Below are 21,096 nucleotides of genomic sequence, written 5' to 3'. Positions count from 1 at the left end.
TTAACCTAACGTTCTTTACAGTTGTCCCTACTTATCGCAGACGTAGTGACTGAATGGATCAACACCTTGAATGTTAACTGCCACAGCGTCTGTATTCTTTCTCTTCCTGAGGAGACCGGGTGACATTGGTACATTTCGTGAATGTTAAGAGAAGAGAGCTCAACATTCACTGTACAACCTCTCCACATCAAACAATTTGTGAGTTGGGTCAGATGTATGATGTTTGGTATGCAGCATGTACAGTAGGCATCCTTGAAATCTACAGCGTTGTACCACTCAGTTATGTAAAGTGGATGTAATAGATTGTAGCTGCTGATTTTGGGTTTGATCACTTAATTGGATCACACAACGGTATTACTCTTTTATGTGGTTTTAATGGGTTTTGGACGGCGGCGGGTTCTTTGCCACAGAGGCACAATAAGCTACATCAGGCTGTGACTATGCACACAATACTTGTCTGTTGGATAGATTCATTATTGGCTCTGTTCTCTGTAGGGAAATGATTGCTTACAATGAAAAGATAAATAAACTCCAGTCTCATCCTTTAAATACAAATTTTGTCTCTTAGAATATTTGCAGATTCCCAAGACGTGGTTCCACGGGATGATTGGACTCACGTCGTTGCTTTCAGCCTGTTAGAAATGAGTCCGAGAAGATTTCCAGTTCAGCCAAAGACTGGTTAACATTGTTTGTGTGCTGATGCCTGGGAGGCACATAACCTCCTTTGTTATCACAGGGTATTGAATTTTTTGTTTGTTTGTTTGTTTGTTGGTTGTTGGTTTCTAAGACGGACCTCTTCCTCTCCTCTCCACTCCCTCCCAGCCTCTGGCCTGCATGTGCTGTTTAGCTGTATCGTCTTAGCTTGAGCCCGGGGAGTGCAGTGGGCTTAAGGGGCTCAACATCACTGAAGTTAGTGAGGCCATGCATTGCAGCAAAACATCTGTGGGGGTGCTTATGAAACAGACTTCTCCCACCAGCTTCTTGGAAATCAGCGCAGGTCTTAGTAAGCTCGGTGCGAATGGGTTTTGCCTCTCTGCCCAAACGTTAAGACACAAAGTGAGATGCTGGGATTGAGATGCAGCTTGGACCAAAGCATCGCTGTGATGGCCTGATATCTGAGTGTCTAGACTGCTGCTTAACGATATCCAGCAGTCAACACCAAGCCGTTTGATTTCTCCTTCAAAAATGTGATTCCACTGAATAATAGCAATTAAACTCTCTTATTCTCATCTCCGGAGCTATATACAAATATACACACACATAAAACCCAGACCAAGTTGTCAACTTAAAAGACGACGAGATTTGAGAGCTTTTGATGATTAGATTTAATATTAAAATTAAAAGTTCTTGAATCGAAACATGAACAAGGGATTTCCAAAGCAGAATTTATACATGATGTTCTGCCTCCTGCATGTTCTACTCAGGCGCCACCCCACGCCTGAGTGTTCTGGACTTTTCCTGTTGTTGGGAACGTATCTGACACGTTCAATCTCCTGCTGCGTTCTTTTTATGTGAAAGACAAACTCCACGCTCAGTTCCCTCCACTTTTTTGAGCGTTCATGCCTGAAATCGGCTCATGTTTACCCCTCTGCCATTTTTAAGATGTTGGGTGTTTGATTTCATTTTCAAAATGACTGTCGATCATTTCCATGTATTTGTACAGTAGATTGTTATTAATCTTTCCGGCTATTCATTACATGTTCTTCTTTTGTGTCGTAGGATGTTGAGAGGCTGAGGAGTACTGGCGGCTGCACCGAGGCTGCGTGCCGAGCTAGCCCGTGGAGAACTGACAGGAACAGTACTGGATGGAGGCCAAGACATTGGATGGCGAATGCGAGGAAGCACACAGTACTCAGGCTCACTTGTGTTATTTGTTCTCTTTCTTAGCTGATCCAAAGTAGATGCAAAGTGTTGTGCGATGTGCCTCCTTTGTTCACCCTGTCACGCACGGAGAGATGGCAAAAAGAATCAGGATAGTCATTCGAGGCTAAAGAAACTTTTTTTTCTGCATGTGGGATTTGCACACGTATTTCAGAAAATTTGAAGGTGATAACAAAAGAAGTGTGGACTCTAGAAAACAGTTTCATCCACACAGCTGTGTTGGATCAGAGACAATAAGGAAGCCAGTAGTTTTTGATAGTATTCATCATGGGCTGGTGTCCAGGAAAGGCTTCCTGGCTACTCTTGTTAGCTGGGTTGGTGCTGACAGGAATAGCTTTGGAGTATGAAGGGGTTCCTGGTCAGTGGACACGCTACGGCCAGTGGGACGCCAAGACAACAGGCGAGCTCAGCTTTATACTGAAAAGCAACGCCAGCAAAGCCCTGGTGCTCTATCTGGATGACGGAGGGAACTGCGACTTCCTGGAGCTCCTCATCGCAGACGGGAGGCTCCAGGTGCGCTTCACCATCCACTGTGCCGAACCAGCCTCCCTGCACACTGAGACACGCATCAACGACCAGCGGTGGCACCGAGTCCTCCTCTCCCGCAATTTCAGAGAGACCAGGCTGGTGGTGGACAACGAGGAGAAAGTGTCCGAGGTGAAGTCCAAGAGGAAAGAGATGGTTGTGGCCAGCGACCTCTACGTGGGCGGGATTCCACCGGACGTCCGTCTCTCCGCCCTGACGTCCAGCACGGTTAAATATGAGCCGCCGTTCCAGGGCCTCATTGTCAATTTGAAACTGGGGGAGGCGCTTCCGCTGCTGCTGGACGGTCAGGCTGTTCTCGGTGATTTGGAGTACATATGTGCCGCACACTCTCCCTGCAGCAATGGCCTGTGCTCCGTCAGCCAGGGAGAGGTCCTCTGTGACTGCATCAATAGCAGCAGCAGGGGAAGGTACTGCCATGAAGGTGAGAGAGATACCATCCTTCTATTTCAGACAAAATGTATTTTTAATGACACATTTCTGTTTTGTGTGTTTGTTTAACATTAAGTAGTTGAATATGCAGCTATGAAATATTGTTTTGCTGATCTGTGGCTTTGTGCTAAAGTTAAGAGATTGAAGATAACACATAACGCTCTTTACGTACCTTTGTAAATACAAAATAGCGTTTATGCAGCTTTCATGGTGGTTTATTCACTTATTATTGTCAAAGTTTAATTCCAATTGAACACCATAGTCTATTGAGCATTATATGAAAGTTCAGAGCAGAAACTCACCTTGCCCCTGATCCCTGCTCTCCCATCTCCTTAGCTCCTTAACTCCTTAACTCGCTCAATCTCAAAGTCCAGTCACTGACCAAGTTTCTGTGGGTCCCTCCATTCAGGACCAAGACACACAGTGGACTTTTCCCTTTTTATAGCCATACACAGATCAGCTGTTCTTCCGATGTGAGACTCTTTAACCAAGGGCAAAAGGAAAAATGATTGTTTTCCCACCTTTTTATTTACCACGACAGCACTGGTTAACACTTAATGGAATTCTAAATGATACACCAAATGAGGGAACGCGTTATGGAGTCAGTGAGTTGACTCATTTGTAAGAGATGCTTGGGTGGGGGAGGCCAGCTCTCTAATTATCCTCAAATGTCACAGAGGATAACATCTTCACAATGTGAAAGCTATTAGTATGTTTTGTCGACAAAACAGAAGGCTAATTGATGCGGGTAGTTTGTTTCACAGTGCAATGTCGGGAGCAGACTAAAGACTTTTATAAGACATACACACGTCATGTCATCATCACCTACAAAGGTTCCATCTTTCGATTTGATTGGTTCGTGGCTGGTGTGTTTGGCTTTTTTAATTGTCGCAAATTTTAGAGAACAAAAGTAGTCTTTCTTTTTTAATGGAGACTGTTATGTCATTATGGTATTACTCCCAGAAAAATCAACGTCTTTGTCATTCAAACAATATATCATCAGAAGTGAAGACGACAAAAAAGGGCTGCAAGCTTCTTTATTCTTATACTTTCTGAGCTTCCTGCAATTTGTCCAAACATTTTTCACACTGTGCACACCTGAACCATGGTTCGTTTCATCCAAGACCAACTGTTTTGGTCAGACAAAACTGAAAACTAACCAAAGTATCGATGTGAAAGTGTCATCAAAGTCAACTCAAGTTTCTCACTCCAGAAACCAGACCAATCAATGGCTTCATGTTAATTTGCTGTCACTGATGGTTCTACCAAATGGGCTTGGTTTGGTATGATGACTGACATAGTAAAAGCCAAGATGGCTGCCACTTAACAAACTGGATGATTTGTTTTTTCTAAAAGAAAAACAAACAACTGCTGTACTCTTTGTTGATGCCAAATTTCCTTACTCTGGCTGTTTGTCGTTCTGTTCTATGACCATTGATACGTTGGGAGAACAAAAATGAACTGAGGTGACGCCTGGCTACAAGATTCCCTCTCAGTAAATTTGAGTCATTAATACACATTTGGCTTTGAAGCTCTGCAGCCATCTTTCTCAAGGTCAGGGGTCATGGGTGGAGACGCTTCTGATTATAAAGCCAGAGGTTCCCTCATTTAAACAGTGGAGTCACAACCTTGAAGCCATATGTTCTTTTCTTTTTTGCATTCATTATAAGTACTTTCTGCTGAACGTCACTATATTAGCTTATAATACAGTCTTGAATGACAACCTGCCTTTTTATATGCATGCCTTATTTAAGTGATTTCATAATACTGGAGTGAATAATGGATATAGATTTTAAACATTACAAAACGTTACAATAAGTAATTATTCCATAACTACTACCTGTCTACCTGTGATTGTAAGTCAAAGATATACTATTTATAGTTTTTATTGCCAGTATTTATGTCAGTAATATAGATTTGAATATGCTGATAGAATAAATTACCAGGCTAACAGCCTCTGGTATAACATCTGTCACCATGCAAGGAAAACAGAAGAAAACATGACATATCCATCATTTGCATCAGTTGTACTGGACTGCGGACGTCGTTCTGTGAGCATTAAACATGTCTGTTTTCTCTTTATTCTCCAGCAGCTGTCCAGAAAGAAGTGGAAGGTAAGACAGTGTATTATGTAAGGAGGATAATGATGAGTATAATTTGTGTGCTGTGATGCTCTTATTTGCAGAGGCTATAACCACAGCCTCCCTGTGTGTGTTTGTGTGTGTGTGTGTGTTTGCGAGAGAGAGAGAGATTGTGCCTGGTTATTATCAGGTTGTTATTGTCAGTTTGGACTGCAGTTCTGACATCCGACAAATTAAGCTAAAGGGAGACTCTGTATCATTGGTCACAAGGTCACTAAGGAAGTGCTTAATGTGCCGAATGCTCATTGTTTGTATAATCAGTTGGCTCAAGGTGACTGGAGAGGCCTGCAGTGCAGGGTGTCTCAGAGTACGGGGAGCGTTCATATACAGAGAAACTGACTGTACAGAAATACTTTGTTCTATTATTTATAACTTCTGTATTTTTCCTCTCTCTCCAGAGCTTTTTTTTAATGTAAACTACTGTTTGCTGTACAGATTAAGTATTATATTCTCTAAGATCAGTATGTGGACATGATGGCAGGAATTCTGGTAACAACTGATTTTATATTATTACAAATATTTATGTTTGTAATAATAAATAATTTTTCATAGGTGCATATCAAATTAAGAGGAAAAGAGACGTTATTGTCAGCATTTAAACTGACCACACTCACACAGGATTGGTTTCTAATGAGGTGCACCCAACGGACGTGAGATGAAGATTGAAAGTGAGGCGGAGGATTTGTTTAGTTGGCATCAGGGTGATACATCCATCTCCTCTGTAAGGACGGCTGGCTCCTGTGAAAGGGCAGCCAACAGGCTCAGGAGACGAGCACAAGGTGCACTGAACCACTGCACATTATAAATCACTGTTACCGGCTCAAAATGCACAGACCTGTGCACACCTGCTCCCCAAAATCCTGCCTCTGACACACAAATGGACTCAACTAAAGTTCGCAAAATGTTACTGTCTGTTAAATGTTAATATTACTGCAAGTACAGAGGATTTAATGACAGCACAAACATATATATTCTAAGACTCAGTGACTGTGATTTGCAGTTGTTTGCATCAGTTAATAGGTCTCATTTTTGCACTTTTTCACAACAAGCGGTAATCAGTGTTAAATATGAGCAGAGATGGTATGGATCTGCTCACAGCCAAAAGGCAGGCATTATTAAATGACATGCTGCAAAGAGAGCACATCAGAATGTTTATTGGATTAACGCTTGACATGGAGATAATTCCCAGTGCAGAAAGCATGAAAACAACAATGACAACAGCAAAATCACACTCACCAGATGCCTTATTTTCTGTCCTTCAAACCACTCCATGCGCCATTCAGCTGCAAGTCTATCTTTTCCTTGCACTGACGGAAAAAGACAAATGTATGCAATAGCAAAAATCACCTTCTCCCTTCAGAGATGGCCACGATGGTAACCCATATGCTATATTTGGTCTTGGCTGTGGGTTTTAAGCGGTGCGTGAATTATCTGCATTTGTCTGAGGAACTGCTCTAAGGCCGTGAAACCCTGGGCCGCAGCAGGTGAGTCTCCAGAGTTGTTCCTCTACAGTACGCAGCACGTGGGTTCCCGTCGACCCGAGTGGACAAAGACCAGGTGGGACACACTCTAGTGCTGCAAGAGCGCAGCAACCTTTGAAAAAAAAGAGAGAGAAAAAAACAGGTCTGTAAAGAAGAGATAAGGGCAGCCACGTCACATGGCAGATACCAAACTGAGAAATCTCTCAAACGTACCAGACAACCTCACACCACACGCACATGCCAAGTGCACACACATGTTCATTGTTTCATGTGTAAGAACTTTATCACTCTAAGAATACAGGGATGACTCATAAAGCTGGGTAATCTTTGAAAGAAGGGAGGCTGGGTCCTGGTGGGCTCCCGTCTTTCAGCAGCAGTGACCTTGGTCTAATCCCTCATTACAGCAGGCTCCACAATACTGTACTTTTCTAGGAAAACAACTACGGCAAATCTTAATCCTCATGCAGCCTTTCTTTCTTCTTAGATTTCTGCTAATTAATGTCCCAATAATGACTGAGAGGTCTTTCAACATCTGCTTTTCAGATATTTCACTATATTTATTCATTTAAGCAATTAAAATAGCAGCGCTTTACTTGTTAGAAGTCAAGGTTCATGCTGTAATAAGCAGTTAGGGAAAAAAGAAATCAAGATTTATATAGCTTTTAAGCAGCCAATCTGGCATTAATTATCTACCCTATTTCTTTAATTAAAGATTTCAAACCCTTTGTTAATATAGTATGCACTTTGTCCATATATGCTCTTAAAATGTGTTGGCACACCCATATAAGTAATGTTTTATGTTCTAAAGCAATATTTATTATGGCCAATATTCTAAACTACGGAAAACCTACCCAACATGGCAGCCCTCTGTGGCATACCTCATTGTATCTGTCATCTTCTCAATAGCTAACTTGTTTTCCTGGTAAACCAACACTGAATCACACCGTCAGAAAACTGTGTGTAGGTTCAAACCTCCGTCCTTCAGTGTTCAAACCAGCGCTAACATAATCAGCTGGGGTGTGGCCGGAGGTTTGACTACACAAAGCATCATTCAGCTTCAGAGGTTCTTTGGTATCTTACAATTAAAATGGATTTACTCCAGGTCAGCACATGCATACAAGAAAACAAATGTATTAACATCAAAAATGTTAGTCATAGATGGATGCTGTTCACAATGTTTCAATGTGTGAAGTCAACAACGTCAGATCCAGAAACAAAATTAGCCAATTAACAGATTGAAACAGACGACCGGAGTGGGCTTTTGACAGTTTAAAAAAATAACATAAATATTGTTGTGAAGTGAGACCAAGTCAATTGGATCCTAAAAGCAACATGTATACATTTTTATAAAATAATTATCCATCACGTCATTATAAATTATTCTTCACCCGGGTATTCAACCTGGACCGCTATAGGTGGCTCGTATTTAAAAATAACAACCAGAAGATTACTGGAAGCAGAGGTAGTTTATTTTCAAGCTGGCTTTCCTCTCTAATGGGATTCTACAGGCATCTCTGCATTTCCTCACAGTGGGCTTTGGATGTAGGGCTCAACCGGATGAGCATATTCAATTGGTGGCTGCTCAAGTACAGCGGCGGCAATGGCACAACTCCTCATCCACGTTTCTGTCTAACTAAAGCCAAAGTCAAAGATTGCTTTGTTGGCTGTAGCTCTTTTCAAGTGTTTCCCACCCTGACCCATTTTCGATCACCAGCATCAGTGCCCATTAGTCAGAGGTGCTTGAGTCAGGGATGCAGGTCAGTTTTCCTCCCCCCACAATGTTTGACGAAAATCAAAAGTGTTTGGTGTCATTTTTGCTAAAAATTCTCCAGGTCAAAGCTCCTTTTTTCCAGCTACACAGAAATCACTGGAGTGAAGGATTCGACTGGGGCATTCTCAACTTGACAAAGCAATGGCTTCTGGCTTTGTGGCTGGTTCTGGTCATTAGTTGGACAATGGGCTGCTTACCCACCTACCGTTTTGTAGAAAAGACAGATGGAAAGAGCTGTTACCTGATATCCCTCCTGATCTCTTTATCAGAGAAGGCTCACAATCGTGCGCTGTCCTCTTAGCCATTCTATTGCAATTCGCTTTTAAAAGCATAGGAAGGAAGAAACAGACGCTAGAAGAAGATGATGCACCAGCTCATGTCCAGTCAGATCTTAGTACATCTAGGGAGAATGACATCACCAGAGGGCTGGTGAGGGGAAGAGGAAGTTGCATAATTTACATGAAGTTGGCTTGTCATGTGGAAGGCACAGCCACAGTGGGGGTGCACACTGCGGCTCTTTGGTATGTCGACAGGATCGTGGGCGAATCTCTTCTAAGTAGAGGCTCAGTCACTGACTTTGCAATGGGACACTGTAACAGAAGCCTACGTGTTGGCAGATAAAAGACCTTCCCAGGGGTAATCATGTCCATTCCACATCAGGAGCTGCAGCCTTGTTCAGAAGTGTGAAGGAGATTTGCGCAGCAGTGACTTGCCCCTCTATAAAGTTTTGGCTAATGAATGAACTGGGACCTGCTGTATGAGAATCTCCGAGTGCTAATGCACTGATGAGAGGTGTTTGTGTTGGCTGGCTGCGTGAGGCTCATGTGCTCAGCAGAGACGCTGCATTGTGTCATCCCCATCTCCCCTTTGGCAACAGGAACAGGTGAGGTGTGCCGATTGAGAGCTTTGTCTGTGTTTCTCTTACTGCTTGACATTCACTGAACTCTGGAGATCCTCCTGAAATTACAAGGAAGTGGCTGTAATTGACCAAGCAAATCAGCAGAGGCCCTGGAGTATTTTCCTGCCATCCCCCAAATAAAACTCAAGAGAATGTCCGAGTGAGGCCAAGTGAGGATACAGCAGGATTATGTCCAGTGAGGTCGCCCGAGTGAGTGGGAACGTTGATGTAGTACTAAAAGATAAAAAATAATACAAATATCTCAGAATGAAAAAGAGGTGCCAAGCACGTAGAACAAGCCAACATAGATGTCAACCCTCGAAAGACAACGAGAATTGAGAACTTTTGGTAGTAGGGGTTGATGCTGATGCCAGACGCCTCCCCTCACCTCAACTGAATGTTTTGGACATTTTCCGTGTAAGGCCGGACCCCATTCTCCTGACATTTTTTCGGGAGTTCATGTCTGAAAGCAGGACATAGGGGTGAGAAACTCAGGCTGGAGGTGCACAAAGCTGGCTCAACTGTCATATGCTGTAACCTTTAAGAGCTCAGCAGCATAATGTGGTCGATGGGTTTCAGCGCATGTTCGGTTTACTTCCTTAAGTTGGTGCTAGTTGTACTCCAACTGCATAAAGTGTCATGTTACATCTAATTTGGATTTACTGTCCTAGAGTTTTAAAAGGTTAGACAATTAAGTCCTGTAAGTGTTGGCCAGTGCAGTCTGACCTTTGCATCGAGCTAAACCCTGCACTGTGACACAGTTAGGAGGTGGGGGCTGTTTTTTTCCTTGGCTGAATCTGTTTATGATGTTTTATTGTCAGTGCAGCTTCATGGTCACAGCTTTCTTCTGCTTTTTCTCCAGAATGTCAGGTGGGGCCGGTCATTGCTGGCTGATTTGTTGCATGACGTTCATTATGTCCTTCTGTGACAGGGCCACACACCCTGCTTTCCTCTCCCCAAATCTATCGAGGTCTATTAGATGGTAAATCCTCGGTGAGATAGTTGGAGTCTGTGGATAAAGAGCAGTGTCACTTGTGCCCTTTCATAAAATGCTGCCGTCTAGAAGCTTAAATGGGCTCATTGTGTGGAGAAGTGGAGATGACGGACCGAACCCTGTGGAGCCCCATTAGAGATCAGAGGTCAACACAACTTTTTAAAACATCGGGTGTAAAAGCAGGTTTTATGCAAACCTTGGTACATCTCAAACGCTGTCTGCATCAAGTAAACATACAGTATGTGTTCCATTTAGAAAAAAGCATCTGTGTGAGCAACTACCTTTTAAGGGTTGCACCGATCAAGATGTTTTTTTCTTTCCTTGCCTTCCCTCTCCTCCCTTGAGATGTTTGTCTGTTTTTGGTTTGATTTCCCCTTTTCTATTTTTGAGTTTGAACTTTGACATCCGTACCTTCCCCAGGATGTCTGTCACAAACTGCAGTCCAACATTGTGACAATGCTTTTGTTCTCCCAAACCTCTTTATGAACTTCCTGTTTTCGTATCCTTTTTTCTGTTCTTTCCCTCAAGGTCTGGCGCACCTGATGTTAAACCGCCAAGGTATGGGGTCTATTGGTTTGCTTTTCCTTCCCAGCCACCTGATCACAACATTCCCCCTTCCCCTGAAATCATTTGAGTTAAATGTGCTGCACTAATAATTCCTCTCCTCTTTTCTCATATACTTGCCTCTTCGTTTTTTGCTTCCTGTCATGTTATGCTCACTACTCACTCAATTTTTGTCCGTCAAACCCTTGTCCTGACCACTGACTGAACTACTGGAACATCACCTTTGACCTCTGCAGTTTTTCGCCAAGGTAATTCATCTACGCTCAAAAAATCTCTTCGGTTTGGTTTCATGATGTTTTCAGAGGAAGTAAACAGGTGTCAACAATAAAGAACAAAGGGATTCAACTGCAAATACAGGACCACACACAAAGAAATGTAATTGCCTCTTCCTTTTAAAATAATCAGACATATAAAGAAAAACATATCAAGGTAATTGGTTCATTCTTGGGGCATTTGTGCACATCATTTGAATACAGTTATACCAAATAGAGCTGTTTTCTCAAATGTGTGATCGTTGGGTTGTGTATAATCATTGATCAATGGGTTGTAAATAGCACTGGCTTTAAATCATTGTTAGATTGCGGTAGTGTTTATGTATTGAAGTTGCGTATAATTACAGATTCAAGACAAGAGATGTCAAACCACGTAGCTGGCAGGATCGTACATCACTAAAGCGATGATTAACTGGAGTGTTGAATGATATCTGAATTATAGCCAAGCACTCCAATTGAAAATCTCAGAAGAGAAAAACACTCTCATCCAGTTCAATGTAGGTAAAAGACTTTGAGAGAAAGTCAACGCTCTTACTGCTTCATGTCGGGAGCTCTGACCTACATTAAGTCTACTTACTTGTGCTTTGGGTTTCTACCACATGTTGTGAGATTGAGATAAAAGCCTCCATCCTGTCTCCATGGTAATCATTTTTTTTCTCTAAACATAGAGAGTGGCTTTGATGACCCACTGACAGTATAATACTCTGCTCAAGTCTCCATTTTCCTCATCACCGAAATGTTCCTTTTCTCTGTTATCTCGACCGAGAATTTCCTTGGCATGAATTTTGACAAAACAAACCTCTTACAAAGGTTTTCCACATATTAGTTTTTTTATCGTAACAGCGCCAGACTTCTTTTTACAGGTCCACATAAAGGACAATCATTCATTAGCAGATTCTGTTTTGTTTTCAATAACACATCATTATATAGGCTGCTTTGTGGCTGTAAATAACAATAGCTCTTGATATTGTGTTTGAATAATGTTTTTCCCACTCCCTTGAAACACAAATATGCACAGATAAAAAAAAGTGTGGCAGTAGCCTGGGTGTTCTCATGTACATTTTCCGGTGGAGGACTGATTAACACTAATATTAAGGTCATTTACAGTATGAAAAGGCGTAAGCGAATACTTAACATTTTGATAACACCAGTTTGGCAGCGACTCTAAATGGTGCAGCTTGAGGCCGTCCTTGACTGTGAAATTAAAGATTAAAGTCTGGGTTCCTTACAGGCTTTGGGACAAACTCGTTTGTGCTCAGAAGAAGTAATCAGTCTATTTAAGGCCAAAAGATAATGTTGGAGTTAAGCTCATTCTTAAATTAATGTCTATACTGACAGAACAATGCACTTGAATGTACTTGATTTTACCACTGCCTCAAATATTTAGTCAATTGTACAGCAACTGTGTATGAAGAGCAGACCACTATGTGGTTTGTTGTGAAATGAGGCCTGAATGTAATTGCTCCATTTCATGCATCAATAATTATAAGTTAGTAAATGAGTGTAGAAACACCTCACCAAGCAATACTCACTTTCTTTAATACTTTAGTGACTTGATTGCATATGACTCATTAAAGTTATATTCTCCCATATAATAAACCCTTGCCTGAGGGTGTATTCAAGACTGTGTTTAGTTTTGGTTCCTGTTTATTTGGCCACAAAATAATTTCATCTCAATTATACAACACAGGCACCCCTCTCTAAAAGGAGTTCTGTACTTTCTCAATGAATTAAACGCTTCTAGCAAACTGCAGTGAATCCAGGAGTGGCTTCCGACTTTGCTTGTGCATACTGAGAAATCCAGATTTGCTGTCAGTGTTAAGATTATTCAGCAACAGGTGCCTATTGAGCAACTAAAGTGTTTGCACGTTCACACCTCGGCCTCCAGACCAGAAGGGCAAACTGCTTTCCCACTGTTCCACATGCCCACACTGGCCGACTTAGGTTTGGGTGCAACCAGCCGATAATTGATTCCCTGTCCCCTGAGCAAGGGACAAAGTCAACAACTGCCATCTGTGCCCCGGGCTTTTGTAACAGTTTTAAATTAATCAGCCGTAAAACTTAATATGAAAGAGCAATCCACATGTTGGCCTTTATTCATGTGGTATGGCCACTGCAGCAGAGTATATAACTGTAACAGAGGCAGGGACAGGTGGGCTAATATGAATCTGTTGCGGATAATGTCTTCCCACCTTATGGCAAGACATTTTCTTTACAGTTTGATGGGCCTTATACCGTGACAGCTAGGAGTTAATTTGTAGCTCTGGGCTGAACATTCACAGATACTACATTTTGGACATGGGCAAAGGGGCAATACCGTCTGCTGTTAACTGTCTCAAAGTATAACTTGTATAATGTTAAGGTGGCACACAAGACGCTTTATGTCCACCTTTATTTTGTAGCTGTGCACTTCATTGAATTGGCCGTGAACAGGGCCTTCAGGACTGACTAGCATTGTATCCTGAATTTAGAAAGGATGCAGATAAGGTGGGTGATGTAGAGAGAAGACAATCTGAGGAGAAGCAGCAGAGTCATGTAGAGATTGTTAGCGCTGCCATCTTATTCTGCTGAGCCTTCCCTTTCCGTTCATATGGCGATCCATCTGCATGGAGAGATGGTGCAGTGCAATGATCATATAGCTGCAGCCAAGGTAGAAGGTTGATGGCTCTGTCCCCCGCTGATAGCTGTCTGCTGCAGCATGCAAACAGTGCAAAAGTGCTCCATGCAGCATCTCTCAGCTGGTGCACAGACTCCAGTCAGTAACTCTAATGCCATTCCTTTGCAGTTGGGGCCAAAGTAGGTCCAGGAGCAAACACAGGCAATATTGCCTCACTCACAAGCTGGTTAATATTGTTGCTGCAGACAATGGCTGACTACAGTCAGCAAGGTAAGCAGGAAAGCAGAGATATGGCCTGCTACCAATCTAATAGCCTCCCACACACGTCTGATCCCTCAACGACCTTCAAGGGGACTTCAGGGTCATATGCTAGTGGAATCTTACTTATATATAGCTGGGAATGATAGGATGTACACAGGTTATAGTGTTAATGCTCTTGTTAAATGGATAATCTCATATCCTTTCTTAAATATTAGGTTAAATGTTAACAATGCCTTTGGGGAAGCACTTTCATTTCAATAATATTATCGCTTTTTTCAATCAGTGTTTGTTACCATCAGTGTCCTCCACTAAAGGTTAAGTTTAACATGTGGAACTCCACATTTAAACTGAACAACAACAGCATAAGAAGCTGCTGTCTGCTCAAAAGTTGAGTAACTACACTGTTCAAACAACAGAGACTAATGGCACCACTGATCCATCTGGCTTAAATTGGCCCTGGAGTTCAGAAGCCGACATTTACTCTACACACGAACACAGGCTTAAGAGACAGCCTATCCCTCCTGCTTGAAACAGCTTGCTCAGTGGCTCGCAGGCTGCCTCATATAAACATGGAGAGAAATGGTCTATGCTGACCTAAAACAGCCCACTCATGATTTAAAGAATTGTTTATGCAATAGTCAGCATAATTTCTGTGGTTCAATGTAAAAATGTAAATACCAAAAGTTAGCGCAATGGAATAGCAAATTATACTGTAGATTGAAATATTGTGAATACTACGAGTGAATGTCAGAATGGGTTAATGCTGTAAGGTACTGCTGCAGGGTACTGTATGTATGGGCAAGGTAAACTACATTTGTTTTGCTCATATGGGGGGAAATATATGTGCTGTCCGAATTGTACTAAACATTTAACACACTCACTGTCAATTGTATTTGAATTGTTGGTTGAATTAGATGTCTCATGAAGCCTGACACATTTGTATTGATATTTTTTTAAGATGGCCCCCTCTGAAATTCTTCCATTTGTGTAAAATGGACCCAGGCATTTTCTTTGATTAGCTGGACATTCTAGTTTTTATTAAACTACGCTTGAATAAGCGTCAACAGTTCATCTTTTTAGGGCAGTTGGGTAAACATAAGAGTATTTACAGAACTAAAGCCGTATATGTGGGATCAACTAAAGTATAATATCATTCATCGTAATGAAGTAAGCATGTTACCCAGTGTAGCACTATGACTCATCACAGTTTCTATGGCGGTCTCTGAAACAGGATAAAGCTACCGTTTATGCTGGTTGCACAGAAAACGCTTTTGTTGGGATCAGTTGTTGCTGGATGTATTGGCTTTGTTGACAATTAGAAAAAATAGAGAATATCACCAGTTTATACTACAATATGTAAACAATACACAGATCTCCCGCTGACATCATATTCATCTATTATAATGTAGAGGGATCCTGTTGCGTTTATGAGAACAACTCTACAAGGGTGCGTTCAAATTTGAATTGATATTAATCAACTCGTTTTAGCCTCATTTCCCCAACTAAAGCCCCCGCTCTGGGAGTGGATCTATAGATAAGATAAGTCTAATGACACTGCATCAGCAATCTAAGATGTTTTTCCTCCCGACACAGGACAGGAGGAGTCAGTTGCTACGTTCAAAGGCAATGAGTTCTTCAGCTACAACCTGTCCCAGACTCCCATTCAGAGCAGCTTGGACGAGATCACGCTGTCCTTCCGAACCCTCCAGAGGAACGGCCTGCTGCTTCACACGGGGAAATCCGCTGACTATGTCAACCTGTCCCTGAGGAACGGAGCTCTGTGGCTGGTCATCAATCTGGGCTCCGGTGCTTTTGAGGCCCTGGTGGAACCTGCCAGTGGGAAGTTTAATGACAACGTCTGGCATGACGTTCGAGTGACACGCAACCTCCGCCAGGTGTGTATACCATGTATATCTTCCATGCTTCTAGAAAGAGATACAGTTTGCGGGTTTTATTGATCCTGTCAAAAAGTCAGCAGCTGATAGAAAAGGTTTTTAAAAATCACATATGTCTGATATACCTTATCTTGAACATTTTGATCAGATCCGGGTAATACCAGTTTGATGGAACGAGTGATAAAGTCCTAAGGCGACTACCAGTGTACTGTATTGGTTAATGTTTAATATTTCTGCTGTGCTGGATTGCCACTCTCCCGTTTTTCCACATTCTGATAGATATTACAAGCTCACGTTAGGTCATGGCCCTCGTTCTCGTGAAATAGATTGCTTTGTTGGAAGTCTGTCCTTTTATAATCACCGAATCGCTTTTTTCTGCACTCGCAAGATTGCTATAAAGGTCATTTTAACTTATTGAAAGAAAGACTCTTTTTAGAGCAGTATCCATCATTTTCATTTATCCTGCATGCCTGATGAAGTCTCTGGAGCCTGTTCATTCGCTATCTTTACAGATCAATAATGTCTCCCACAGATTTTAAGATTTTTAGTAAATTAACTTCACCAACATTCCCCGAAACTAATTTGTGTGGCTTTAGGCAGTTATTCACCACTGCAGGAGCAGGTCATGCAAGTAAAAAGTGAATTCAGCCAGTGCATGTGTCAGACCTTGTACTTCTCTTTTTTTTACATTCTATAAGCGAAAGGAAATATAACAAATTATACACTGATATTTTCAATGTTTCAAATTACCATTTTCCACTTACATGAATACATGCTCATGCAGCGTGAAGTAGTCATACCCCAGTCACTAGGAATTATTTTACTCTAAATCTTCAATCTTCACTCAGCTGAGTACATGTTAATTTGTTAATTATCTTAATTACTTGCAAGTTTCATTTCTCCATTCAGTATGCAGCTTTTACATTTCACTTACTGCTTATTCTACATTGTTCTTCTGTACTCCAGCTAAGTACAACTTGGCCATAAGGTTTCATACTCATTAAAGTTAAAGGGCACAGGGCACAGCGCTGGAATCCCAAACTAATTCACGTCGAGGATGTGTCTGTTGCGTTAAATGTTCCCTTTTGGAAGGGTTTTCAGTCGTTAAACAGTAAGAAGTCTTGCTACGATACCTTGAAGCTTCACTAATTAATGCTTTTTAATTTTAACACTGAATTAATAACATAGTTTCAGTGAAAACCTACCGACAATTACCCATTAATGCAGGTCTATGGAGTGTTTTTAATTTGCAAATTTGTATCATCCGTCTTGTTGCGTGGACGAGTGGCTGACAAGCAGCAAAGCAGTTTTGATAAAGAGGCTTCTTGAGCTGCACAGCAGGACAAACTGTGGACACACAGAATTAACTGCCTGGTAAAAAAAACATAAAGACAAGTTCCTCGTGAGTTGGTAGAGACCAAAAAAGAGAGTAAATATCAGAATTACATCCACCGAAACTCTGAATGTTAATTTAGCAGTCTTCCAATTTGCCAACAGCTTTGTTCATACAACTTATACTCGTTTATTTAATTTTTTGGACACTTTACTCTTTACCAAGTAGAATGGCTCTCATATACCTCAAGGCCCAACAGTCAAGCTGCACTAAATTGCACAGCTATGCTCCAGTATGTTCACCAGTTACTCACTGACAGTTTCTCATTGGACGGGTTGTGTGCGATGTATTTTTGCCAACATTTTTGCCACTAAAATCAGCTCCAGAAAAAAGTGCAGCCACTGTAAGTTGCAGTGTTCTCAACATATTTGGAACACAGCTAATAATATTGTAATGTATACGTTTAACATATTCATCAGATGGACCTGATGACACGGGTAATAAAATGCCAGAGCTGTGCTTAATTAATATTTTTGCAGCATTAACGCAGTGGGTCAGCACATTGTTAACTCTTTGTGTTCAGTCTGACAATGCACTTGGCACATATTGGGAAGCGGATGCAGAACGCTGAGGGACACAAATGGCATCAGTTCAAACAGAACTCCATTGAGCCAAGATGTAATTTAATATTCTCACCTCAAAAATTTGCCTCTGGTCACTTACTGTAACGAGTGTATCTAAGCCACGGCGACAACATGTTTCTCTGCACAGTGCGATGCATTTAAATGATTAATTGCTTTGCGAAAGCAGGACTCATTTCGTATCTAACTCTCTAATCATCCCCACCAATATATTCTGAACTTGTCGTATTAACCTGCATATAAGCTTCCATCTTCCTGCACATCTATTTCCTCACCCTGGCTTCCAGAGGAGCGGAAATCCAATGCTTAACCCTTAATATGCTTTCAGCCATGCATTTGATCCCTGTGTAAATTGCTTTCCCCCTCAGATAAGTTACGTCCCTGACACGTTGATAGGAGGAACTGTAACTCTCAAGAGAGTTCTGGTGGAAACATTTTATTAGATCCGGTGGAGCTTTTCAGGCTAGAATTCCACCTATTTCCATCTCCCCTTCCATCTTCTGCTGTCATGGTCAAACTGATTGGGGCTTTATCTCTCTCCTCTTCTGACCTTTATTAATGATCTATGCATATATTTACAGGACTGTAGAGTAGGCTACACACAATTTGCCAACATACACCCGCTATATCTTTTGTTCCCTTTAATTACATCACTCTCGTCTCAGTGGAACTATTGGCTCCACTTACATATCAGTGTTTTGCTCTCAGACATGCACTGAAGTCTGGACATTCTCCTGACACAACACAGAGGGACTGTATGTGACATGGCAAATGTCATTTGAGTCATTTGCTCCGGATATTTTACGGAACTTCTGCCAGGCCCTCGTAAACATGTCGGAAGAATGTCTGAGTGAGCCCATCAGAGAATACATCAGGAAAATGTCAAACATGTAGAGGAAGCAGACAAAGTGACAAGAGATATGAGAGTTTTTGGTGATTAGAACCGATGCCGGTATTGATGGGCTCCACTGGTTACTTGTTGGGATTGATTTTAAGACTTTACTGATCACCATTAAGACTTGCCTCGGCTGACAGGCTTAGACCCCTCTGCTTTTGAAAGACCTGCTTGAGGAGACAAGGCTTGCATATTCAGTGACTTTTTTTTAATTCACTTTTTTAAAACCCATTTGCCAGACTTGCCCTCATTCGTATTCATATTCATTGTGTTAATAATAACATTACTGCAATGGGTACAAATTATTTTCATTGATAACATAAAATGAAAAACCCTAAAACAAACCCCATTAAAGATTAAACTGTTCAACACTAAACTAATGTGTAGTGAAGCTGCAGCGGCTGTTTTACCCGACAACAAAAGGAGCAGGTCCCTCATCTTACGTATAAATTGCTCTCTGATATTTAGTTTTCTTTGATACTGCCCTGATTTTGACTTTGAATTGTGTTAATGTCTTTTCTCCACTCACGCCCTGCCGTTTTAAAAATGATGGTCAATGGCTTGAGACCAATTAGCTGAATATTTGAACAAGCGTGTCTTGTAAGAGCTGTTAGTTCTCATTTTAAAATAAAATACAATTCATCACAGGCAATGCAATTAAAAAATTATTTTACAGTAGATTATTCTGAATATCTCCCCCCCCAACACACACACAAATAATCATCCTTTTTCACTCATTATTCCAAAGTGGGAGCTGTTACGTTTTTACAGCAATACTCGATAACTGTAGGCTCATTGTCATGGCAACAGGCGTATCATTTTTTACCTATATAGCCCTGCTCATTCCCATTGTCTCTGTGTGCTAATGTCTTCCTTTCCTTTGTTCCTTTGTGGTAATGAGACTCATTCTACATAATCGTCTTTTATTGCTGCAAATATAAGTAATGTAGATTGCCATCTTCATATCTCTAATCTTAAATAAATTGAGAAACTCGAAGCATTGATATTGCTCTGGAGCCATTTGAAGTCATTTTCATGATACACTGCCTCGCCTGTAACCCTGCTTGTACATCAGAAACCCGGTTCTGCAGAGAATATTGAACTAAAGCACGAAATAATTAGGGCAGTTATTTCTGTTTGACTTCAGGTCTCTTCATGTCTCGCTTTTTGTTTTCCTCGCACTCCCCACATGGATCCTCTAGGTGACGATCTTGGTGGACGGCATTCTCACCACCACGGGCTACACCCAGGAGGACTACACCATGCTGGGCTCCGATGATCTCTTCTACATAGGGGGCAGCCAAAACACAGCTGACCTGCCAGGCTCCCCAGTCAGCAACAACTTCATGGGCTGTCTGAAAGACGTGAGTACAGATTTGACCTCGGTCTCGCTGGAAATACTATCCTGCCCTCCCCTAACCCTTTCCTCTTTGCAGAGCATGCTCTGCTCATTGAAATTCCCCCCCTCACATTCATATTGATTCCCCTGTTGTAGGTTGTTTGAAGGAGAAACATTTAGCTGAGAGGCTGAGCGTATGCATTTATGGGTTCCTGTGGGAATCCCTTTGAGAGTGTAGCACCTAATATATGTTAGAAACAGATATATCCTCTCAGGTTCATCCCTGAAACACAGTCTGAACTGAGTTTCCATCTCCACTTTCACATTTTAGAAGCTTTGCAGCTGCGGCCTGTTCCTGTCACATTGATTATCTTGAGCAAGCAAGTTAAGATCATGTACTTTGCAATAAAGTTAGTGTAGGCAAAGCAATGAATTATGGGTTAATGCCCAATTTCAGCCCGGTCTCACAAATTTTTAATGAAGTGAGCAATCTCATAAAAAGCAAATGATGTGCTGTGTGCATTAAAAAGTAAGACATTCTTTCCCCTTCCTGAAGAGGGATTTGGAGGAGACATCACTAAAAAAGGCTGTAGTTTGATGTTTCAATGAGGTGCAAATTAAGTGCACGGACATCACAGTGTATATCATTTTTTTGGGCCAATACCCGACTTAAACAAATAACTTTTCTTCCCACGGAGACACTTGCGACAAAAAGAGTTAAAGCCATTCATTCCGTAAACACTTTTAAACCGGTATTAAGCTCTGCACTTGAAGCCCATTGGCCGGCTGCATGGGATTCAGCCGTGAGCACAAAGCACCAAGGACAGAACGGACGCATCCCTTAGAAACGGGATACACAAAATGCTCAATGCACAGAGTAGAAATAACCTGAGTAAGCTAGTAACAGCATCGGCTTGTAGAGCGAAGCACAGCGAACAGCGATTGTGATATGTGTGAGAGTCGGAGCTTGACGCATTACGAGGACACGGTCATGTTGCCCGGTTAAATGATTGATGACACATTTGAATATCATTGAATGAGACAGAATGTGTTTAGAGTGGTGAATCTTATCCACAACAAGTAATGTCTGTTTCAAAGTTCAGACACATGATGATGCATTAATAGAAAGTTTTAATGT

The 21,096-nt window shown here is 41.6% G+C and overlaps 1 protein-coding gene across 2 annotated transcripts in view; it reads left to right on the top strand.

Moving 5' to 3' along the window:
* nrxn2a (neurexin 2a) overlaps positions 1-21,096 on the top strand; it is a 116,324-nt gene that overhangs the window by 23,230 nt on the left and 71,998 nt on the right. For both annotated transcript variants that reach the window (XM_062406633.1, XM_062406632.1), the window contains exons 2-5: positions 1,720-2,848; positions 4,950-4,970; positions 15,449-15,750; positions 19,822-19,983. In XM_062406633.1, the coding sequence (XP_062262617.1) occupies positions 2,149-2,848; positions 4,950-4,970; positions 15,449-15,750; positions 19,822-19,983 (1,185 nt within the window). In that variant the 5' untranslated portion in view covers positions 1,720-2,148. The remainder of the gene's footprint in view (positions 1-1,719; positions 2,849-4,949; positions 4,971-15,448; positions 15,751-19,821; positions 19,984-21,096) is intronic.

Source organism: Platichthys flesus, chromosome 15, assembly GCF_949316205.1.
Source record: "Platichthys flesus chromosome 15, fPlaFle2.1, whole genome shotgun sequence".
In the NCBI taxonomy this organism is placed as follows: domain Eukaryota; kingdom Metazoa; phylum Chordata; class Actinopteri; order Pleuronectiformes; family Pleuronectidae; genus Platichthys; species Platichthys flesus.
This window is presented reverse-complemented; position numbering and strand designations above follow the sequence as displayed.